This window comes from Lissotriton helveticus, chromosome 1_2 (assembly GCF_964261635.1).
Source record: "Lissotriton helveticus chromosome 1_2, aLisHel1.1, whole genome shotgun sequence".
Taxonomy (NCBI): domain Eukaryota; kingdom Metazoa; phylum Chordata; class Amphibia; order Caudata; family Salamandridae; genus Lissotriton; species Lissotriton helveticus.
Window position 1 is genome coordinate 249,976,678 of NC_136058.1, and position 22,573 is coordinate 249,999,250.

The 22,573-nt window shown below is 45.9% G+C and overlaps 1 protein-coding gene across 1 annotated transcript in view; it reads left to right on the plus strand.

Annotated features, from left to right (window-relative positions):
* Positions 1–22,573, plus strand: part of LOC144800466 (vitamin D3 hydroxylase-associated protein-like) — a 504,232-nt gene that overhangs the window by 475,904 nt on the left and 5,755 nt on the right. Inside the window, exon 14 of the mRNA XM_078671682.1 lies at positions 18,226–18,371. Coding sequence (XP_078527808.1) covers positions 18,226–18,371 — 146 coding nt within the window. The remainder of the gene's footprint in view (positions 1–18,225; positions 18,372–22,573) is intronic.

Below are 22,573 nucleotides of genomic sequence, written 5' to 3' on the forward strand. Positions count from 1 at the left end.
TAATGTTAAAATCATGTGTGGCAAGGTGGACGAAGGATAACAATGAAATATGCATATTGTGTTCTGGGGGAGTAAGGGAAGATATTGCACATGTTCTTTTTATGCGATCGCAAGAAAAAGATGGATAAAACCACTGTGTATAAACATAGGTGTGAGATCGTATAGAGAGGCTGAAAGGATATTAAAAACAGATACTTGCCAGGTCATTGTCTTTGCTCTAAGTAAATTTCTGCTAGCGGTGAACTTCATTAGGTTAAAAGCTGGCGAGAAATTTGAGTACATATCAGAGAAACGATATTTAGACACATTAATTAACCAAGGAATATTGTTGAATGTTTAAGTCTATTGTGTGGCTTGGGGAAGCTATGTGGTAAATTGATTGTAAACTTTGAATGATTTTACTTTTTATATGTGCCTTTTTATGTATTTATAGTCTTTTTAACATTATGATTGATGCCCCATTTCCATATTATCAAATTTCAAAACTGCATTTTACATGAAGTTGTATCATTATGGAAAATGTTGTTTCTTATGAAATACACCCTTTTATGTACCTTTTATGATGCAGATGTATCGAAATAAAGAAGAAATTGAAATTGAAATTGAAATTGATTGTGCAACACACTCACACAGCAGTGACACACTAGGCACACCACAAAATAAAATCCACACAAGGTTATTTAAAATAGCCTTTGTATTATCCATAAAAAAACATTAGAACACAATCACATATATCACTGTGCCACTAGGAACTTGTCATGATGTCCCAGGGATTTACATAAATCACTTGGCCAATCGGGCTGTTGTCATAACCATCATCATCAAGCTGACCAGTAACTATTGGTAATATTACATGGAGCTTATCACATTATACAGAACGTAATTATCTACAGGGTACCTTAGTAATAACCAGTCCCATCAGCAGTAGTGCACTACAAAACACTTGAAGCAGTGCAACCTTTAGAAAAAACAGTGGGGTAAACCACATCAGTGCCCCATTTCTAACACCCTTTTCTTCTGTCTGTGGCCTTATTACTAGTGGTAAGTCACTAATTATCACTACTAATAATTCATTTTCCAACCTTTGGTGATCAGTGAGGATACATACTTTTGTTTAATTTACACTATACAGTAAATATAGATCTTTAAATACCTGCTAAGTTTTTTTAGAACAAAACTTTATTTTATATTTTTTTAATTTTTGACTAAACTGATTTTCAATCACATTATTGTGAGTTTTCCAAATCTGTTCTATTTCTGATTGGTAAAGTTTTTGTGAACCAAAACTAGGGCTACCATGGAGCTCGATCTGGCTAACCTGACCAAACTCACAGTGACTGGGCTTAAGGTTCAGGGGTATACCTGCTTCCAATAAGATTAAGAAGGCAGAGTTGATTATATCCCTTAAGTCCTGGGCACAGACAGCTCCAGAAAATGAATTGGAGGGTGACTCCTCCAACGACCTCCAAGAGGAGGAGGATGGTGATAACTCCTCTATTACAGCTAGTACTAATGGGGGGGGAGGGGAGGCTCTCCAGTAGAGGACCCATATTGGACCCTTAGAAGGCAAGAGATGGAGGCTCAGTTAGCTACCATTGCTCTGGAAGAGATGAAGTTGGCCCTAGCTGGGAAGTGGTAGGCAAAGGCGTAAAAGAGAAGAAATGGTGGCAATATGGTGATGATAACATATCCCGGGTGGTGGATTTGACTCTAGACTTCCTAAGGGAAGAGCTCCCAAGTACCAGGAGGTGGATGACATAGACATATGGCTGGTGGTATTTGAAAGGCCCTTAAGATGAGAAGGGCTCACTCTAAATACTGGGGTTCACTCCTGTGGGATTTGATTTCAGTAGCTGGGAGGGATAGGCTCCTGACCCTTTCAGGTGGATGAGGCACAGGACGAAATGACTAGTTCATAAATTTGATCTCACCCCAGCTCAGTACAGGGTTACGGTCAGGGGCACCCAGAAGGTAAACACACAGTCATGGGTGGACATCTCAGTGAAGGCAATAAAGAGCTGGATGGAAGGTAACAAAGTGAGTACTTATGAGGGGTTGTGCAACTTATTCTTAAAGAGCGCATCATGACTCGCTGTATACAAGAGACGTTAGGTCAGGACCGAGTGGACTCTAATCTGACTAGCCCCGGGGGACTAGGGGAGTTAGCTCATGAGTGGTTTAGAACCTGGGTTTCCAATCAACAGCTGGGGGGGGGGGTCAGAAGAAGGGAAGACAGGTCTCCTCCAGTGGCAAAGCCAATTCAACTTCAAGGGGAGGGGGTTTCAGGGAAGCCTAGTAGGTTCTTTGATTCCTCAAAGGTAGGGAAGAGCTATGACTGTAATCAGCCAGGGCACAAGAAAGATACTGTCTGCACAAAAAAGCCCCCCACTGGTAGGCAGTCCCAGGTGATTTCTAGTGTAGGTGTAGGGGTGGAGATGGTCCCAGAGTTGTGGAAGGGTTTGACACAGGCAATTTTAGTATCTCTGAGTGGGGTGGATATTGCAACCCTGGTCACCTTGCCTCTCAGCATGGAGAGGTTCAAGCAGAGGCCTAAAATCAATGGAACTGAGGTTGAGGCTCTGTGAGATAAAAAAGCCAATGTGACTATGGTCACATTTCTCCAGGCCAGACCAGGGTGTGTATCACCAGGTAAACTATGTAGACAGCAGAGCCAAGTCTATCCTATGGCAAAGGTGAGTTTGGAATGGGGAGGTGTGACAGACCCTAAGAAGGTAGTTGTATCTACTTTTTTTAAAACAAATTTTTCTTTATTTTTTTAAACTTTATTTATATCATTTTTGCAAGGTAAACATAGGTACAGTCTGTCAAGTTCCATTAAGGTAGTTGTATCTACTTGGAATTGATCTTGAGGCATCTGATTGATTGGGGTGGAGAAAATGGTCTTTACAAGGATGATTGACATCCCAGGGCGGGTATGTGCTGTGACCAGGTCACAGACTATCCAGAAGGTAAATGCTGGACACTTGGACCCTGGCACAATGGACCAAGAACTCAAGGGAAAGGGCAATGGATCTGGCGAGACAGCAGAGGAACTACAGAGGTGCAGCAAGAATCTGACCCAAGGGGTTTTAGGGGGGATTTGACCTCTGAGGAAGGGATTTCAACCCTGCAAGGTCTGTCAGATTTGGAAGAATTGAGAGGAGCCGATTGAACCCTTAAGAGAGTAGTTTTATCAGGGACAGAGAGAGTGTCACACCTGTGAGAGCTTAAGGCAGACCGCTTCAAAGCAAGGCAAGGGGGATGATAGTTGATTCCACAGAGTTTATAAGGAGGATGGAGTTCTCTACAGAGATGCCAGAAACCTCAAGGAAGGGGCCACAAGGCAGTTGGTGGTCACCAAGAAGTACAGAGAATTCCTCATGACCTTAAGTCATGATATACCCTTAGAGGATCATTTGGTGCAGAATAAGACCTGGACCAGTTTGGTTAACCGTTTCTACTGGCCTCATATGTATGAAAAGGTCAGGTAGTTCGGTAGCTCCTGTCCCACCTGTCAGGCCATGTTAGATCTGGGGGTCTCTAGTTGGCAGAGGTAAGTACCTTTGTCCAAATAGGGACCCTTACTTCCAGTCAGGGTAAGAGGGATGCACACTGTTGATAACTCCTGCTCACCCCCTTGGTAGCTTGGCACAAGCAGACAGACTAATCGTCAAGGCAATGTGTAAAGTATTTGTACCAACACTCACAGTAATATAGGGAAACACCACAAATGGACACTACACAAGTTGTTTATAAATTTATAAATCACTTTATATAGATTAGGAAGATCAAAACAACATAAAAATCACATTCACAATTAATCTTTCTTTAGAAAATGTTCTTTTTGTCGAAAGAAGTTCACTTTAGTAATGTTCTCTTTGTCAAAACGTACTGGTAAACATAAAAACAATTGTAGGCGTAATTTGGCTGTGAGCCCTTGTTGCTAGCGGGTGGAAGTTACTCTAAAAATGCCAATAAGGTGCTCTTAAATAATAACGCTTTTGGCGTACGGAGTATCACTGTAAAAACGGTGCCCTTAGCAATAAAATGGCCCCGCTGTAGCACGGAATGTTCTATGCTTGTGTGCTCAATTCAGAATCAGGAGATCACCCCCTCCATACAGGTGCGGGCGCGCGCTAGTCACCCAAAAGGACTATGCCCTTAAATATTGCCCCCGCTGTAGCACGGGATGAGCTACACTTGAACTCACTCCCTTCTCAATGCGTGGGTTGCCAGCAGCGTATGAAAGCACAGTTCGCCTTGCACCGGCGTTGGTCACATAGCGGAGCCAGTTACCTTTTAAATGCGGAAGAGAACTTTGCAGTCCATGCAGATCCCTGGCAAAGCAGCTTCCTTCTTGGCGGCGCTCCCAGGCTCCAGGCACAGCTTCGTTGTCGTCGAGGAGCGTGGGTGCCTGGTCGCTATGTGACACCTCGCGCTTCCTCCAGTCACAGCGCGGCTCCGTCCGGACAAGCCCCTTTGTTGCTAGACAACACCCAGTACTGAGTCCAATCTCAGTGCGGCTTTTCCTTTACGACAGCGATGAGTCGACACTGTGCTAGCAAAGCTCCCGGGCCGGCGGCGGTGATTTTTCTGCACACAACCCTTGTCTTCTCATTCCTCGTACCGGGCTGGCGGCGGTGTTGTCGGCCCCTTTTTACGGTCTCAGGTAGTGCACTGGCACACACTCTCGAGCGCCACAACAGTCCTTCAGGGGATTCGCGCTGGAGGCACAGCAGACCTCACGCGGGCCCCATGTGTGCCAATAAGCACACCGAGTGAATAACACACGTCAGGCAGGGTAAAGTTCACAAGGCCACAGTCAGTGCGCAGCAACACGCACTCAGCGCAGACAAGATGGTTTCTTCTGTAAACTGTTGTGTCCCTGAGTTTACAACAGGAGTCCAGCTCTTCCCAGGCCCTTGGAGACAGGTAGACTTTAGAGGGGGCAAAGCACACAGCACAGCTCCTCTTCAAACAAGGGGGACACAGCACACAGCAGACAGTCCCTTCCTCAGCAATAACAGCAATTGCAGGTCAGCTCCCAGACACTCAGCAAAGGCAGCACTTTTCCTCAGTGTTCCTGGCTGTACTTCTTTCACAGGGATTCCTTCTCGATCACAAAGTTGTTCCTAATCTAAAGTTTACGGGTTTCAGCTCAGATATTTATAACCCAAAAGTCTTTGTTCTTCATGTGTGAGGCGTCCTGGACCCAGTCCAAACCAGTTCTGGTTGCACTCTGCCAGTGCACATCTTCTTCCTTTGTGTGTGTGGGCCAGGGCCATCAGACACACGGCAGGAGGTGAAGCCAGCATTGTGGTGTAGTGTAGTTCCTATATTCCGATAGGCTCTGCGCATTGGAATAATATATCCTATAGATAAGACGTAGGGCTGATGTCTACTAGGTCTCTATCGAATATAATTTGACTTATTTGTGAGTGCCAGCTAGCTCAGAGGTCACTAGAAACCTTCTCGAATAAACAAGAAAGGATTAGTTTCTGACAAACCCATAAACATGACAACTTTGTTTCCCCAAGATAAAACTGATCTTCAGAGTCGTTAAAACAATAGAAAGATATTTCACTCTGTCAGTCGTGCATTCTTCGTTTCACCAGAGGTGCCGAGAAAATAGATAGACTGGCATTTCCAATAAAAGGATTTATTGAACAATCTTCTTTCTCAGGCATAAGAAATGAACTGCTAAAATCGTAAATGATTTCTATGCCTATAAAAGGATATGGTGTTTTATACCTATATAAGGGCGTGAATTGGGAAAATTACAATAGGGTCCTAAAATGGTACACAACACCCACTCCACATTATCATGTTCATCTAAGATCAAGCACTAAAACATATAATCTAGAGCATGTGTTTACAACTCCCAAAAATCCGATCAAGCACTAAAACATATAATCTAGAGCATGTGTTTACAACCCCCAAAAATTCATATAAAATGCATTTGAAATGGTTGCACATGGAAAAATCAGCATTTGCGTAGTATGCATTAAAAAGGAAATGATGACATTGTAATATGGGAAATGCTAACCCAATGATTCACGAAATGTACATTTATGAAATGGCTCTTAGTTACAAAAAAATCGAGGCCATTCCATAGCAGAGTATATAAACTGCGTTGCTTTGAAGATAAGGTCAAAATTGTTCCAAGGAAATATTCAAAGAATTCTTGTTTTCTAAGAATAGTTCTACTTTAAGCAGATTACTTTGTGCCAAAGTTCAGTTTTGGAATGGTAGAAAAATAAAATCTAATTAAATAGAGTTCCAAACTTAGAAGCCTTTGTTATGAAAAAGTGAAGGTCGAATTCATAAAACGCAGTGTTCTAACTTCAAAAGTTATTCTCGGTGTCAGGAGAAAACATTTAATCATTTAGGCTGGCAAAGAAATCGTCTACCACTGTAGATGAAAGTTGAACCACTTCATTAACCGCATGCGTGCAGCGGCTTTTCCCGCTGTACGCGGCGTTTTTTAAAAACGCGCGTTACATGACGAGCTCAGCTCGTCATCAGCGTGCGAGCGGCACAACTCATGATGAGCTCAGCTCGTCATGAGCGGGGAAGGGGTTAAGAATATCAATTGTACACAGATGAGAAGCATCGCCGTCAGGGTCAGCCGCGTTAATAATGTTCATAGCAGATGGTACCTGTGTGCCTGTTGGTCCGCGTATCTCACCATCAGCTGGATTTGCTGGTGAGTCCATCAGCCCCATGGTACACGGAGAGACTGAGGAGTCTCAAGCTCTCGTGTAAAAAGGCAGAAAAACAGTGGAGGAGGGAATATTTGGAAAAACATTGATTAAGCTGGAGGTGTACAATTATAAAATACAAACAAGAAATATCTACTGCCAAGGCAGAGTATTTTGCATCCATTATATTAAAGAGCTCCAATAAATCTAGGGACATATTTAAATTAGTGAAAGATCTGACCAACCCTGAGTGTATCACAAGCAACATGAAACCATCCCAGGAACTGTGTGATGGATTGGCTTGCTTTTTTCAAGACAAAATAAATACAATTGTGGAAAGCATGAAGGATAAATCTCAACCCACCCCAACGGCCCAAATAGGAGGGGCAAGAGAACTAAATGAGAAGGACGCTACTGAGATAGTTGCTTCTGGGGTCTCCTTGGATAAGTTTCCGACTCCATCGGAGGAGGTGTTTGCTAGGGTGGCCTTAGGGGTCTCTTCTGGCTCCCCTTTGGATCCACTGCCCCACAGGAGTTTGGGTCAGAGATCCTACCCATTCTGTGACAGCTATGCTGCCAGTCTATTGACACAGGTATTGAGCCTGTGGAATGGAAGCGGCTGTCATCACGCCACTTTTGAAAAAATCTACCCTTGATCCGTGCAGTTATAAAAACTACCGACCAATTTCCCTCCTGCCTTATCCAGTTAAGATCTTGGAACGTCCGGTTAGCAGGACTCTGTCCCATTATTTGGAGACAAATAACATTCGGGAAGAGGAACAGTTCGGCTTTCGCCCGGGTCATGGGACAGAATCAGCTTTAGGTGGTGTTGGATGACCTGCTTATTTGGATGGACAGGGGCCAGTCGGCAATTCTAATCCTGCTGGACCTGTCCGCCGCATTCGATACGGTGAACCACGACATTCTGCTGTCAAGGCAAGAGACCTTTAGAGTGAAAGGAGTAGTGCTTAGGTGGCTGCAATCTTATCTGTCGGACAGGCGGTGGCACTCCCCCCTTACCAATTAGAACTGGTGGAAGTTTATCATGGGGTACCGCAGGGGTCGTCAAATAGCCCTATTCTGTTCAATGCGTATATGCAACCCCTGCTGGCTATCATTAAGGCGCATAATATCAGCGTGATTAACCTCTTCGATGCTGATGACGGCCGGGAGCCGTCATGGCACACAGTGCTCGTGTGCTGATGACGGCTCCCGGCCCTCATGAACGTACCCGCAATCGGAATGTGCCGCACAGGCGCAGAATCACGCCCACGCCCAAGGGGTTAATTATGCTGAAGATACACAGCTCCTGATATCCTTGGATGGGGACCAGGCTGAATCATTGGATTGCTTTCATGCTTGTATGCATGAAATGGCAAAGTGGCTGAAGGCAAACTCTCTCCAGTTTAACAGTGGGAAAACTGAGGTTTTACAGTGTAGGATGAGGGGGATTGCCCGAAGCCTGCAAACAGATTTCTGACCCCTAACATCAGACGGTACACTGACCCCAGTGAACTCGGTTCGCAACCTGGGGGTCAGTTTTAATGAGACTCTTAACTTGGAGACCCACGTTAATAAACTAGTGGGAACCTGCTTCTCCTTAATTTGAGGTCTCCGGAAGATGCTGCCGCTTCTACCTGCTCAGGTCAGAGCAACGGTAGTTAGGAGTACCATTCTTAGCAGCCTGGACTACTGTAATGCCTTGCTTTTGGAATCCCCGGGATACCTGATTACCAGATTACAAAGTATCCAGGCAGCAGCAGCGAAGTTAGCACTCTCCCGACCACGTTGTTCCTCTACAACACAAGCACTGGCGGATCTACATTGGCTCCCAGTAGCTCAACGGATCCGGGTTTAAATCATTGTGCATTGTGTTCAGAGCACTCCATGCACAAGGACCTAAGCCACTTCAGGATAGGTTTCAGTGGTATAAGCCTACCCGGAATCTTCGCTCTTCCACTGTTATTTGTGCAAGAGTGCTCAAAATAAGGAGGGTGACCCTGGGAGGAAGAGCCTTCAGCGTGGCAGTGGCTCGCCTTTGGAATGATCTCCCTTTAGATATCAGGAGAACACAAGGCCTGCTGCTGTTCCGTAAGAAAATGAAGACCTGGCTCTTCCCCAGGATATAATATGCCTCCACTTGAGAGTAGAAGTAGAGTTTCTGGATGATAGGCTGCTTTTCATCATGTAGCCGACAGCTCCTGTGCTGGATAGTTCTCTTAGCGCCAGGATGCCCGCAGGGTTATAGTGCACTCTATAAATGTTTTATAATAATAATAATAATAATAATATCTCAATGAATGCCATCATCAAGATTAGTAGCCGTTAGGGGCAACACAACACATGAGTCGTTACCGGACCCAGTAATGCGTCAATATCCGTTGGCATTGCCGATGGTAGTGTTAGACAGATATCTAACACGCATTCCTCTCCACAAAGCAGGCATCGTAGAACAGGTAAGATGCAATCTTGCCAGATTGGTCTGAATGACAGACAGCATGTGGTATTCAGATCTCTTAAATGAGTCAGGTCAAGGATCTGTGTTATGCGTTCACAATACTGCATCGCCAGAAGAGCATTTTCCATGGTAATCTGGGTATCGTTGGTGACTGGACTTGCCATATCGGAGCAGAAGGAACAAAAATAGTATCCGTGCTATGAGTCCCAAGATGAGAGGCAGGCCGCCGAACACAGAGTGCACAAAGTTTGGAAAAATGACTAGGACTGCTTCAAACGGTGCGAACAGTCCCGAAAGAATCACCTTAAATACATGTGCAATACCACTGGTATCAGACATGTTTAAGATATGACCTAACATTTCTGGGAAATGTATTGGGCAGTTTGTTGATAATAATGCATGTATCTCTACAGAAGTCCTTGCAACTTGCAGATCATATGTTTCTTTGAACGAGGTTAGTGGCACAGTTTTTTGTAAAAGAATGGCTTAAAGTATCAATTCGTATAGAAGAGATGTTCAGTGAAGGTCATAGCAGCGACTCCCCATCTGACTTGCTTTTTGGAAACAATACTTGCATACAACAAGTGACCCTGGCTGACACACTAACTAGATAGGCTATTCCTGGCATCATTCCACAATAGCTGTGTTCATTTAACATTATGTAGCTACCATTAGAAAGCTGCCTAAAAACTGGATCTATCACCGCTGTGGGCGACCCCTGCAGGTGGCAAGAAAGGTTATTTGAAGAACCCTCGCAGGCTCTGTGTAAATGAATACCTTGATACAACAGTGTACCGCTTAGTGAGTTTTTACAATTTTTACCACTAAGAAATACCTCCTTTCCCCCACTCCAACATTTGTGTGTGTATGGTAAATCGCAGGTCAACTTAATGTATTCTTGACCCAACCTTTCATACAGGCCTGCTGGTATGTGTTTTAAGCAATACTAATACTGGAAAGTCGTCACTGGTATCGTGATGGTGCCATGTATTATCCATTCAGCGGCTGGTTTCTCAGAAACGGACAATGGTAATCTCTCAAGTTTTTCTAAGCTCAGCACCGTATGGTCTGCTCCCCTTTGTGCCAAAGAGATTTGTTTATCTGTAAGGTTAAACCCAGTAAACAATGACGTGGTGTTGATTAGACGCCAAGGCACATAGCCAGAACGAAGTCCATCCTAGCAGCATTATAGAACGTATTGAGACTGGCCGTGTTGTAACATTAGCAAGTCTTGTTCCATTATGTCTATGGCAGAGGATACAATGCTGTCCAAAGAATAAATTCTGGATGAAAGAGTTGTTAACCCATTGTCAACTACAGAGAGAGCTTTCTCTAGATTAATACGATCAATTTCTCGTATTTGTCAGCTGTTTCCATTTGCGTGACTTTCCATGCTTCATTATAAGCAGCGTATATACCGGCGTATATGAAACGTTTATGATGTGGATTACGAGGTCCAAGTAAGAAGTCTTGAAAGTCAACGCCATCTTTAAGCAAAGATAAGTGTTGTTTTATTTCTGGAAGTGTGGATTTCTGTAGCCACTCAAGGCATAGTTTTCCTACACTATAAGTTGTTATTATCCCTGGATATTGTCTCTGGGCGTATCTTGGATCTGACCTAGTTACTGTAAACCCTTGTGTCTTGTTCAGGAATCTATCTTGACAGTTATTCGTGTCTGTGGGCCAGATTGACCATTTTTTCCAATCGGGATTAGTTCTGTTCTGTTTTAAGATGTGGTTTACGTCTACCTCCTCATCTGTAGTGATATTACTATCAGGTGTGGGCTTTGGTATTGGCGGTTTGTTTAAATCTTTTATCTTAGCCAGGCCAAGACAAGATGTCTGTTGAACAGTTTCATTTAAGAACAGTATTTTTTCTGGGATGATGTAGGCTCTAAATAATGCTTCAAAACCCTGCACCTGCCAGTCTTTTGTGCCCCAGACAGTTTTTGTCTCAATGTTGTCTATCCAAAAGTCAAACACCAATGTTGGCAACTGAGCATAAAAGGCAGCAGAATAGGTCTGTTTAGTATTAGTCAACATACTGTTCATGCCTGTCTTATAAACATTTCTAAAGTAAAAAATGTCTGGATTTGTGGTATTGAAACCTGAAAAGTATGGACATTTTTCATAAAATGTTTTAGAGCTAGCCTTTGGTGTCGTTAGACAATGTTCCCATTGATTAAAAGTTAAAACATTTCTAGGATTTGCAGATTTGTGCAAATAATGGTGACCAAAATGATTAAAACAATACATTTGTTCATAATCTGATGAACCTTCTAAGTATTCATGTTTTGCAAATGTTGCTTACATTTGTCTGCCATCATGTTATTATCAGTCTCATAGTCCCAATCATCAGAAAATGTGCTGGGTGAAACAAAATCACTCAAGGAAACCTTAAATTGGTGTGGAATCTTCAGCAGCTCGACAGGACCATAAATGTCATAATCAGTTCTATCCCATGCTATTCCACCAGGTAGAGGAACGGCTGTGATGTTCACTGATGATAGGTCTCGTTGTTCACGATGAGATGATTTGTGTGACTTCAGAAGCAAGTTGATGTTCTTACTTGCTGTTTCCATTTTACTCTATTTTCCATCTATCAGCTTTCCCAAACTTAAAACGAGAATCGGCCATAGTAGGAAAAAAAGTACACCTAACACAGCCTGAAATTCAGCCCATGGTGAAACCAGATATGTATTTGTAAGCTGGTGACAAAGTTCCGTTAATTGTTCCTTGAAAGTTTTATTTGCTGGCGTTGTTTCAGGCTCACTGGGATCCTCAGAAAAATTATCATAGTTGATGAAATAGCCAGAGGCAGTTCTGTCAATTGTTGGTATTGCATCCAGATTATTTGATAATTATTATTTGGAGCTAATTGTTCCCTTGACATATTCGTATAGTCAGATACTACATTATTGTATGTATACGTTCCAATTCGACCACCTCCCACATCAAACGCTCTCTTTTCTCTTGTCTATCTTTATTGTCAGCCACATCTATGCCAAGAAATTGCCCCCAAACCACTGCTTTCATTGCTTCCCATAGGGTCGTCATAGGGATGGTAGGAGAGTCATTAAGCTCTAGATAATCCGTTATGCACATCCGAATTTGCTGTACCACTGAGGGACGTTGTAGCAGGGTCTCTCTTAGGTAATGTAACGATATGGATATCTTTATCGCCGAATGGTCGGATAAGGGGCAGGGAAGGATCTCTAGGTCCCGCGTCTGTCGTGTCAGGGAGTCAGAGGTGAGGACATAGTCTATTCTAGCGTAAGTCTTGTGTTGATGTGAATAGAAGGTGTATGCCTTAGCACCTGGATGACAGAGTCTCCAAATATCTCTATGTCCGGACTCTGCTAGCAGTCGCTTCCCATCTCTAGAAAGGGCCCCTGACTGTCCCTACCTCTGTCCCTAGCGGTCCACATCACCATCAAAAGCCAAGTTAAAATCCCCCCAACTGCAATGTATTGTCCGGAAGGCCTGTGAGCTTGTGTATTACTTCCTTAATAAAGCCCTCTTGCCCACCATTGGGGACGTACACCGTAGCGATCGTGAACGTATGTGCATCTAGGGTAAACGTGTGCGCCAAGAGCCTCCCTCTAATCTCGGCCTGCTTACTGCCTATGTGGCCGGGGAACCGAGCGGAAACCAGGATTGCCACCCCCACTGTCTTGTAGGTAGCGGAGGAAAACATTTGATGGGGGAATACTCTGAATCTCAATCTGTGCGTATCATTGGACAAAGGGTGTGTCTCCTGTAGCAGACAAATATGAGCGTCGTACTGCTCAAGATAGGACAGGACAGCCCGACGTTTATTAGGGCTATTCAGCCCCTTGACATTAAGGTGGGCTGCAGAGAAGTGCCCCCCGTCCAGCAGAAGTAGAAAAAGAGGTGGAGTGACAAGTAGCATTCCGCTATCAAAATGTGGAGGAGGAGTAGAAAATCCCAAAACCCACAACAAAAACAAATGACAAAAAACATTTACTTGTATAGTTCACAAATGTCCTGGGCAACCTGCCCAGTGGTGAGGCATGAGATGGATAGGAGGAACTCCCGCTGCCCCCTCCCTGCACCAGGCCCTGCCAAAGAAAGCATGGTAAGAACCATTAAGGTTGGAAACAACAGCACCTCATTCAATTTGTGTCAGTCTGCAGCATTTGAGTCTTTGGACAGGGATTGAAGGACTGCAGAGCGTTCTTTAGCCATAGCGTCTGGGTCTGGGCATAGACTCCTTGGTGAGTTCCCCACTTACTGCCATCTTGCAGTGTCAGCTCGGCATCCAGTGGGAAAGTTTTCTCTGGCATGGCACGATCAACCTCCGGAAGACGAAGAAGCAACGCAGCCTCCTCAAGAGAACGAATCTGACTCAGCTTGCCCAGCCATTTAAAGATGAGTCTAAACGGGTGTCCCAAAGAGAATGTGACATCCTTGGAGTGCAGAAATGCTGTGATAGGGCAAAATTCCAGTATTGTCTGTAATGTCGAAGTTGCTAGGTCTTGAAAGAGAAGGGGCCTGCAGGAGCAAAACTCGATGGGATGTTTGGCCTGTGCCTCTCGTAGGATGCGTTCTTTAAGTCATGGACACACGTTAAGATCTCTTAAGACTAACACGGTGCATCCGGTCAGACCTGATATCCTGATCCAGGGGGGCTTCCCAGGATTTGACGGAACATGTCCATGACAAAGGTCTCACTGTCTTGCTCCTTGGCTCCCTGAGGCACTGCCCGAATCCTTATTTTGTTCTGGCGGGAACAGTTCTCGAGGTGTTCCACGTGTGCCTGGAGATCTATGTGCTGGTCCCTAAGACGCAGGACCACCTGCTGAAGCTGGGATACCTCCTCGCCCCTTGAAATCGTCTGATTCTCCAGGTCATCCACTCATTCCCCCACCGAATTGATGTCCTTAGGCATCTCTTGAAGCTCTGCAGTGAGGTCTTTCTTCATGTTATCGAATTCTCTCATGAGGTCCACGAAAAGGGACTCCAGGACACTGCGTGTGACCGGACCCTCCAAATCATCCGACCCTCGTCGAGCTGCCGTGTCACTCTGTTGTGGCATTGCTTCAGTGACCCTGATACTGGCCTTGATTAGTAGATCTCTGACGGACCTGTCCTGCCAGAATTTAGTAGTAGCTGTCAGGAGGGAGCCACTATTCTCCGCCAACAGGCAAAAAGCGGCACTGCGCATGAAGAGGTAGTGCGCCAAGCAGGCTGGGGTTCCCTAAGCAGGACAGGCTTCCTGCCCCTGCCAACAGAAGGTCCCCTCTGTCTCCGGGACTGTTTTAGTGAGGATGGGCAAAGAATGAAACCTCGGTCTCATTCCCAGGCGATCCAGTAACTAATTGTCACTGCTAGCCCCTTCCAACGTGGCGCCTGAGGGGCCACAGCAAAAATTAGGGAAGGGCAGGGCACCTCTCTGTGAAAGTCTGCAGTCTGGAAGGCAGGCTTAGGTTCAAAGCTGACATACTGCAATCCCTCCAGTCATCCAGTGTGATGTTGAAAGGCCTTGGTGCACACGGCCGCACCAGGAAGGGAGAGCACCACAGGCCAGGCGCTCCCAGCAGGTGTACTGCCCCGCGGCGAGGCTCACCCCATTTGGGTGCAGGGATGAGGTCCACACCACCATTGTGGGGCGGCGCCGGGTATGCTCAGGTTCTCACGGGCCCCCTCAGGTCCTCCACTTCCAGGGTGATGATCGGCAGGGGAGCTGCCTCCAGGGACCGTCCCTGGGCCTATTTGCCCCGCTCTCACCCACACCAGGCTGCTAAGTAGGCTGCAGGGCGCACCATCTTATGTGCCCCTGCCTCTAAATGTCTGGCACCCGGAGTCTGTACGGGATCCAAGCGCAGGGCAGGTAAGCCACGGTGCTTGCGGCTGTGCTGGGGTGGGGTAGCACTACAGGCCAGCCGTCCCCGGCCGCTGGATCGCACCGCAGGCAGACTCACCTCGGTCGTGTGGAGGGACGCTCTACTGGCTGTTTTCAGACAGGTGCCTCCATCCGTGCCGTTTTCGGGTCACCCGACATCCAGCTCACTCTGTTCCTCTGCCCTCCGCCTTCAGGTGCAGCCCTCAGCGGGAGACTGGCTGCAGGTCTCGGCCCCGGCACGCCTACTCCTGCGCTCACTCGCGCCAGCCTGCAAAATGGTCGGCAGTGCGCGCTCAGCCCGTTGGGTCCCGATGTGTGCAATATTCTATTTAAGTTTAAATATTGCAAGGAAGTAGCTGAAAATGTCATTCTAGGACTTAAAATGCTACCTATGATAAGTCCAACAATGTGCCACTGTTAGATTTATAATACAATCACAGAAAAGATGTTTTTAAACGTTCTTTCCTGCAAGCCAAATTCAGTCTTCCAGCTATTCTCTCCTGATTGGCTAGCCTCAGTCATATTGAGCCAAGCTACCTTAATGAGATGTGAAGTAGCCTGCTAGAGAGACAATGGGTTTCCTATGGGTGGAGAACTGAATCTGCAGAAGGCATGAGGGAGAATGGGTGGACAAACTGGTCTTCAAGAGAAGAATTACATTTTAAGACAGCACAGCCTCATCCCCACATCCTGCCACCCAGTCACACAGAAGCCCTAGTAATTAGATTAAGGAGAGGGGCGGAAGGGGAGTCTTAGGTAATCTTAGCCATGCCTGTGGGTTGGCTTAGCCTGGTATAACCTCCAAGGCTAGAATTCCTCCATGTTGTATTTTGAGAGAATAGTGCGTTCAGGGACAAGAATATACCACCCTTTGGAAGAAGTGGTCATACACCTTGGTGGCACCGTGCATCCCATTGGTCAGGGGTACTCCCAGCCTGATGCTTAGAAACACAGCATAAATTTAGGAGAGTTGCCTAGCATCTCAGATCTGCAATATGAAACTACAAGGAGAAGAAGGCCTACAGTGCTGGAACACTGGCATGCACCCCAAGTGATTGCACTTTGTGACCTACAGCCCTAAGGACTTTGCCTTGCTTTAAGAAGGATTAAGGAGTGGACTCCCTGTATGCTACAGTTAACAGAGCCCACCTGCATTCTCAAGCAAGAAATCTCCATCCTGGAGTGTGTCCAGTGGACTTTTAAGGATTTAGCCAGGTGCATTGTGGGAATTGTACTCCTAGCATCCCAAGGATCATCTCTGAGATTCTAGGGTTGGTGTTGTGGACATTTGGAACACTCAAGGAGACCTTCTGGAAGAAGAGTCAGAAGTTTGGTAACTTTTTGGGGAAAGGCTCCATAAGGTGACTGACTCAATGCCGAGAGTCAAGCCAGCTACCTTCAACTGTGACTTGGCCTGGATTTCAGGTTTGTCCCGCTGAAAGCTCCAGACTTCCAGGATTGACCGGAGTCTCACAGAAAACCAAGCCGACACGTAAATGTGAACCCGGCCTGAAGAGGAGCTTTGCTCAACAGTGGGAGAAAAAGCTCCAGAAAACAACTATAGGGCCAATTATGATGCGGCCCACATGGTAATGGGTCACTCAGTTTACTTTCTGACCACTTTGTTATGATGGAGGTGGTCAGAAAGTAAACAAGCCGGCCATTTTGGCTGGCTCCGATGGGCTTAGAGAGCGTGTTCACCAGGTGGAACATGGCTAGTAATATTAAGGTCAGGCTTTTCCCTTGAGATTGCGATGCACAGTTTCCGAAAAGGTTTCCATGCTGGCCTGCCCACCATGGAAACCACATCAGGAAGTATGTTTGGGGACCCCTAGCAGGGCCTCCTTTGAAACACAGCCTCTGTTTGAAGGCCGAGGGGGCTCCTATGGTGCCCTCCTGTTGATCCCTGCACCATGTGGCAGGCATCTTGTGGCTCCTGCCATCGGATGCAGGGATGAACTGCACCTCCCTTTCCTCAATTGGAGCTTGTGGTACGGCCGGTTTATGGCTGTAACACAAGCTCAAATTGAGGAAAGGGAGCATGAAACCAAACAGTGTTAAGTCGCATTGAAATAAGTCGGTCTGGACTGCCGACTGGGAGTCAGTCTGTCCCAAGCCAGGTCTGTGTCAGGCGGAGGCAATTCCGTCCGAAATCAAAATATGCCTCTAAGTGTGAAGGTAACATTTTAACAAAGGCCTCCGCTTAGTGTAATCCAGGGCTCCATTGCGGCCGGCCTCAAACTTTGACTTTGTCCCAGCCAAGCACGACCAGGTGTCCCAATTTGGCGCTAAAGGTTTTTAAGCACTAGGAAATGTTTAATCGTTAGAAATTCATGTCTCTGATTCCCTACATTGGATTTTTGTTGTGTTGGTGTTTATTTGTTCATAAAAATATAACTATTTCTATAAATTGGAGTTGGACTTTTATTGTTTGTTGTGTCTTACTTATTTAATGTATCAGTGTTTATAAAAGTGTTGAGCAAAGGAATACATTATTGCCACTTGACCGACCCTTTTATTGTGTTTGTGGCTTTATTACTATTACTAGTGGGAAGTCACTACTTATCACTACTAATAAGCCACTTTCCAAAACCTGCCCAGTTTCAGCAGATTCATACATGTTCAAACTTTCACATAGAAGTATTTGCTGTAGTACAGGTTGCATCCAGGAGAGGCTCCAGGTTGCTTACCTGGACTATATTAAGTTATTTGACAGATTGTGCACTCTAACTTAGCTTTGCACTATGAATTACTGATTGAGTTTGACTATATTACTTGTTTTCTGTATAACTTAAAATCTGAAAATAAAAATTTCAAGTTTAAACTTTCCCTGTCTGTCATTCTTGTAGGGCCAAATTGGTTCCACAACTCTAAATTTGAATCATCATTTTGAGGGCTTTATAGAGAAACAGGTCAGCAGGAGCATAAAAATCCAATAAGGAATTTTGCACAAAGAGCAGGATAGGGATCGCGGCGTCACCTTTACAAGAATTATTAAATGACACATAGCAAAAGCTGTTCAGCCAAAAACCGACTGGAGGCACTAACCTACATTCTCATTGTATTTTCAATTTCTTGTGTTAAGCCAGTGCCAGACTCCATATTCTCTAACGCTAGATAAGTCATTTTCACTTGGCAAAGGACCTACGAACATTGTAAACAGGCCTAATATTTTGTAATGTAATCTTCATTTGTTCCAGGTGGCAGTACCAACACCCATCTCTTTAATGTTTTAAACTTCCCTGCTGGGATAGTGCCTGTCACAACAGTGACTGAAAAGGATGAAGAACAGCTGAAGCATTACAAGGGGCACTACAATGACCACTGGGACAAGTTGTTGAAAAAGGTTAGTTCAGCTCTATCCATTTATCAGGATGATTCTCAGTTAGTAAAGGTGAACCAGGTACTCATCCCTTCTGTGTACGAGTACAAATGAAATGTTAAGCTAACACTTTGTCAACAGATCTGTATTTATTATGCACCTGATTTTTCAGGTTCCACAGTAACGGTAAGGAGATTTTCTTGATATGAAAAACTAATGTTAAATTCTGGTAGCAATGGAGACCAAACCTCGTATTGCTCACACTGTCATGATGTACCAAGCCTAATTCAGTTTAAAATTCAAGACTTCTTGAACGATATTGAAGGACGATAAAAAAGCACCCCTACTAATATCACAGTGTTGTTCCCATTGTGGCAGAGCAACTTTTTGAGACTTTTCTGTCAGAATCAGAGGTTATGATTGTGCCTTAAAATCAGACATAACCCTAAAGTTTGTCCCATCCTGAGGTTTGAAAATACATAGGGCCTCATTTATGAAACGTGTCACATCGCTGGGGGAAACCAGAGGTACAGCACTTTTCATAGTACCATTCTTGCGACATCATGGATGCACCGCATTTATTGTACGCTGATCCATGTCGCAAAGATCTACAGATACGTCAGTATTCCTGACGTATCTTTAGTGCAACTTTGGAACATTGCTGGAGTAGGTCTGAAAATAGACGCAACTCCAGCAATGTGTCTCTTCAGATGGGGCAAGCCACATGTGAAATGACCTGCGCCACTCCTTATGCCTGCTTCTAGCAGGCGTAAGGATTTGATGCAGTGGCATACTAGAAGTGGTGCAGTGAAATCTCATATATTTTACTGCGCCACTACTAAAAGTTTTTTTTACGGGGGAATGCCCTCCCTGCATACATTATACTTGACGCAGGAATAATGTAGCGCAGGGGTGTACAAAGCGACTCATCTGCCTAGATGCGTCACTTTGTAAATATGCTGCAGTGTAATATTTTGTCGCAGCTCGAGATTGACTTTTGCCGCTTCGCTGTTGCCCTGAGGAGCGAAGACTGCGGGAGGGACCCTGCTCTTCTGGAACCTGTAGCTGTGTGCAGTTGAGGAGCGCCCGTGGCCGCAGAGGAGGTGAGAGGTGCGGTGACCGGGACTGCGAGGACCAGCATTCCTGAGTCATCGACAGCTGGTTCCTCTTCCCGGCCGAGCCGCGCCCCCTCTCAGTCCCGCGCCCCCTGCCCTGCCTGCTGCCTATTACTTCTCGCGGCCCCCGCTTCGCGGGAGCCGCTCGAGATTGACTTTTGCCGCTTCGCTGTTGCCCTGAGGAGCGAAGACTGCGGGAGGGACCCTGCTCTTCTGGAACCTGTAGCTGTGTGCAGTTGAGGAGCGCCCGTGGCCGCAGAGGAGGTGAGAGGCGCGGTGACCGGGACTGCGAGGACCAGCATTCCTGAGTCATCGACAGCTGATTCCTCTTCCCGGCCGAGCCGCGCCCCCTCCCAGTGCCGCGCCCCCTGCCCTGCCTGCTGCCTATTACTTCTCACGGCCCCGCTTCGCGGGAGCCGCTCGAGATTGACTTTTGACGCTTCGCTGTTGCCCTGAGGAGCGAAGACTGCGGGAGGGACCCTGCTCTTCTGGAACCTGTAGCTGTGTGCAGTTGAGGAGCGCCCGTGGCAGCAGAGGAGGTGAGAGGCGCGGTGACCGGGACTGCGAGGACCAGCATTCCTGAGTCATCGACAACTGGTACCTCTTCCCGGCCGAGCCGCGCCCCCTCCCAGTGCTGCGCCCCCTGCCCTGCCTGCTGCCTATTACTTCTCGCGGCCCCCGCTTCGCGGGAGCCGCTCGAGATTGGCTTTTGCCGCTTCGCTGTTGCCCTGAGGAACGAAGACTGCGGGAGGGACCCTGCTCTTCTGGAACCTGTAGCTGTGTGCAGTTGAGGAGCGCCCGTGGCCGCAGAGGAGGTGAGAGGCGCGGTGACCGGGACTGCGAGGACCAGCATTCCTGAATCATCGACAGCTGGTTCCTCTTCCCGGCCGAGCTGCGCCCCCTCCCAGTGCCACGCCCCCTCATACGTTATAAGCAGACCTGCAAACGCGCATCGCGGGACGCACGCGGGTTGTAGCCCGGGGCGAAGCCCGGGCAAAGGGCGGGCCCTCTACGGCCCTCCAAGGCCAAACTAGGCTTGGCTTGGCAAACCCTCTAACGCCTATTACTTTGTTTCTGATTGTACAGAACCTCACCGTATCCAAGTCACTAGCAGCGGTAATGTCGACTATTGAAGTTGATGATTATCCATCCAGGGTAGGTGTATCTATTTTGGGTCCATTAGACCGATATTTCACCAGAGCAATTATAGACGTTGATAGAGACATTGCACTAGCTGAACGGCGTGCTGCTCGTCGTCTTTCCATCGAGCAACTAAAAAACACTGCAACTGTCCCTCTCACCCAGAATATCAGTGTTTCACACATAGATCACGTCTCTATGGTAAATATAGACGCTGATCTGTTTAACACCGATAGTATTCCCTTAATATTTCAAGTTAGCTCATCCCCAAAAAATGCCACTTTGTCAACATCCGTTGCCGCTCAGTTAGATCTACCTCCCCCTAGCAACTTAATTACTGATCTTATTGACCTTAATACTCCTACAACTCCAAAGGTGGTTGCACACCCTAGTCAAAGTTTTACCGGGTCCCAAACAGGTTTGGGTCCTGATCAGCAAGTGCAATTATGTACTCCTCCCCCTGTGGATCCCAAACCATTAACTGTAAATAATTTTTCTAAAAAGAAACAGGCAGTTATCCGCTCACCTCCTAAAAAACGAAGGAGAAGAGGTTTGGGAAAAATATCCAGTCCCGCCCGTAATCTATTGCCTTCCAAAGACTCCCTCACTAAAGAACTACTTAAAATTGCAGAAGGGGTCCCGATTATTACTTCTGTTAATAAAAATCCTTCCATTGTTCCACCTTCCTTGAAAGATTTTATGGATGCGATGGAACATCTCTTGAAAGCTTTACTGCTACCTATAGCAGAGAGAGTCAAGAGAATAGGTGCCCAATTGGATATACTCACTGAAGGCCCAAATTTAAAAACTCCATTAAGAAAGGACGCACCAAAATCAACTACTATAAAGGAGGCAGAAAAAATATCAACTAAGGCTAAAATAACACCCGCAGTAAGTACTACTACTGCGCAAACCCCTCTTGCTAAAAAGAAACCGGTAAACACTAAGGTTCCCACCGTTTCAATGAAGAAGCCCAAAAACCCACAGTTACAGCCTTCTCAAATAAACTCACTTATGGAATCAGCAAGAATGGGGAGCAAAAAGACACTTCCCGCGATGAACAAGGACGGGACTAAACCAACAAGAGTCCGACGAGAAAGAAATGTGGATTTACCCCCAGCTGCTTCTAATAATGTCATCATTTTATCAGGGGTCCCACCTTTACCAACCGGACCCCTTGAAAACCACACTAGTTTAAAGAACAAAGTCATTTATTGGCTATGTAAAAATAGGCCATTGCCACTCCATATAAATGGTGACATTATCTCTGTGCGACGAACAAACTGGGTTGGAGTGCGCCCAAAGGACATAGAGGGCGATATTGTAATGATCACCTTTAAAGACTCTAGAGTTATTCCGCACATTAGGGACTGGTTTTCTGATTACCATAGGGGGATGATCACACCTAAAGAGGTTAGCTACTTCTATCCTGAAGCCTTAATGCTTCGTAAAACATATCGCCCTAAACAATGCTATGATAACTACCCTTTCCCCCAGCATCTAAGACCATCTTATAACCCCTATCCCTTCAGGCCAGGACCCATGGAAAATAGATTTCTTTCTTCTGTCCCACATGGCTATCCTGGATACGGTCATTATTCGCCACCTACAACACCTCAGTGGAACATTCCTTGTTACAACCAATATGTACCACTTTCTGGCCTGGACGATATTGAATGACTTTTTGCTTCTGATGATAGCCACGAGAAGGGGAATGTAGCTGGCACCACTCTTAATGTAGTACCCTCAGGTTGTATTGTCCCGCGTACTAAGATAGCCGATAAAGGGTCAGAAAATTGAGTAGCTTTCTTGGACTCCTTAACTACGTCACCATGTGTAAATCAGCCAAATAACACAGTGTCACTTTATAACCAACCCGAGAACCGAGCCACATTCCCTGAAATCCAGATCCTTAGTTGGAATGTGGCTGGCATTTCCACAAAAATAGTTTTACCACCTTGGCTTGACGTG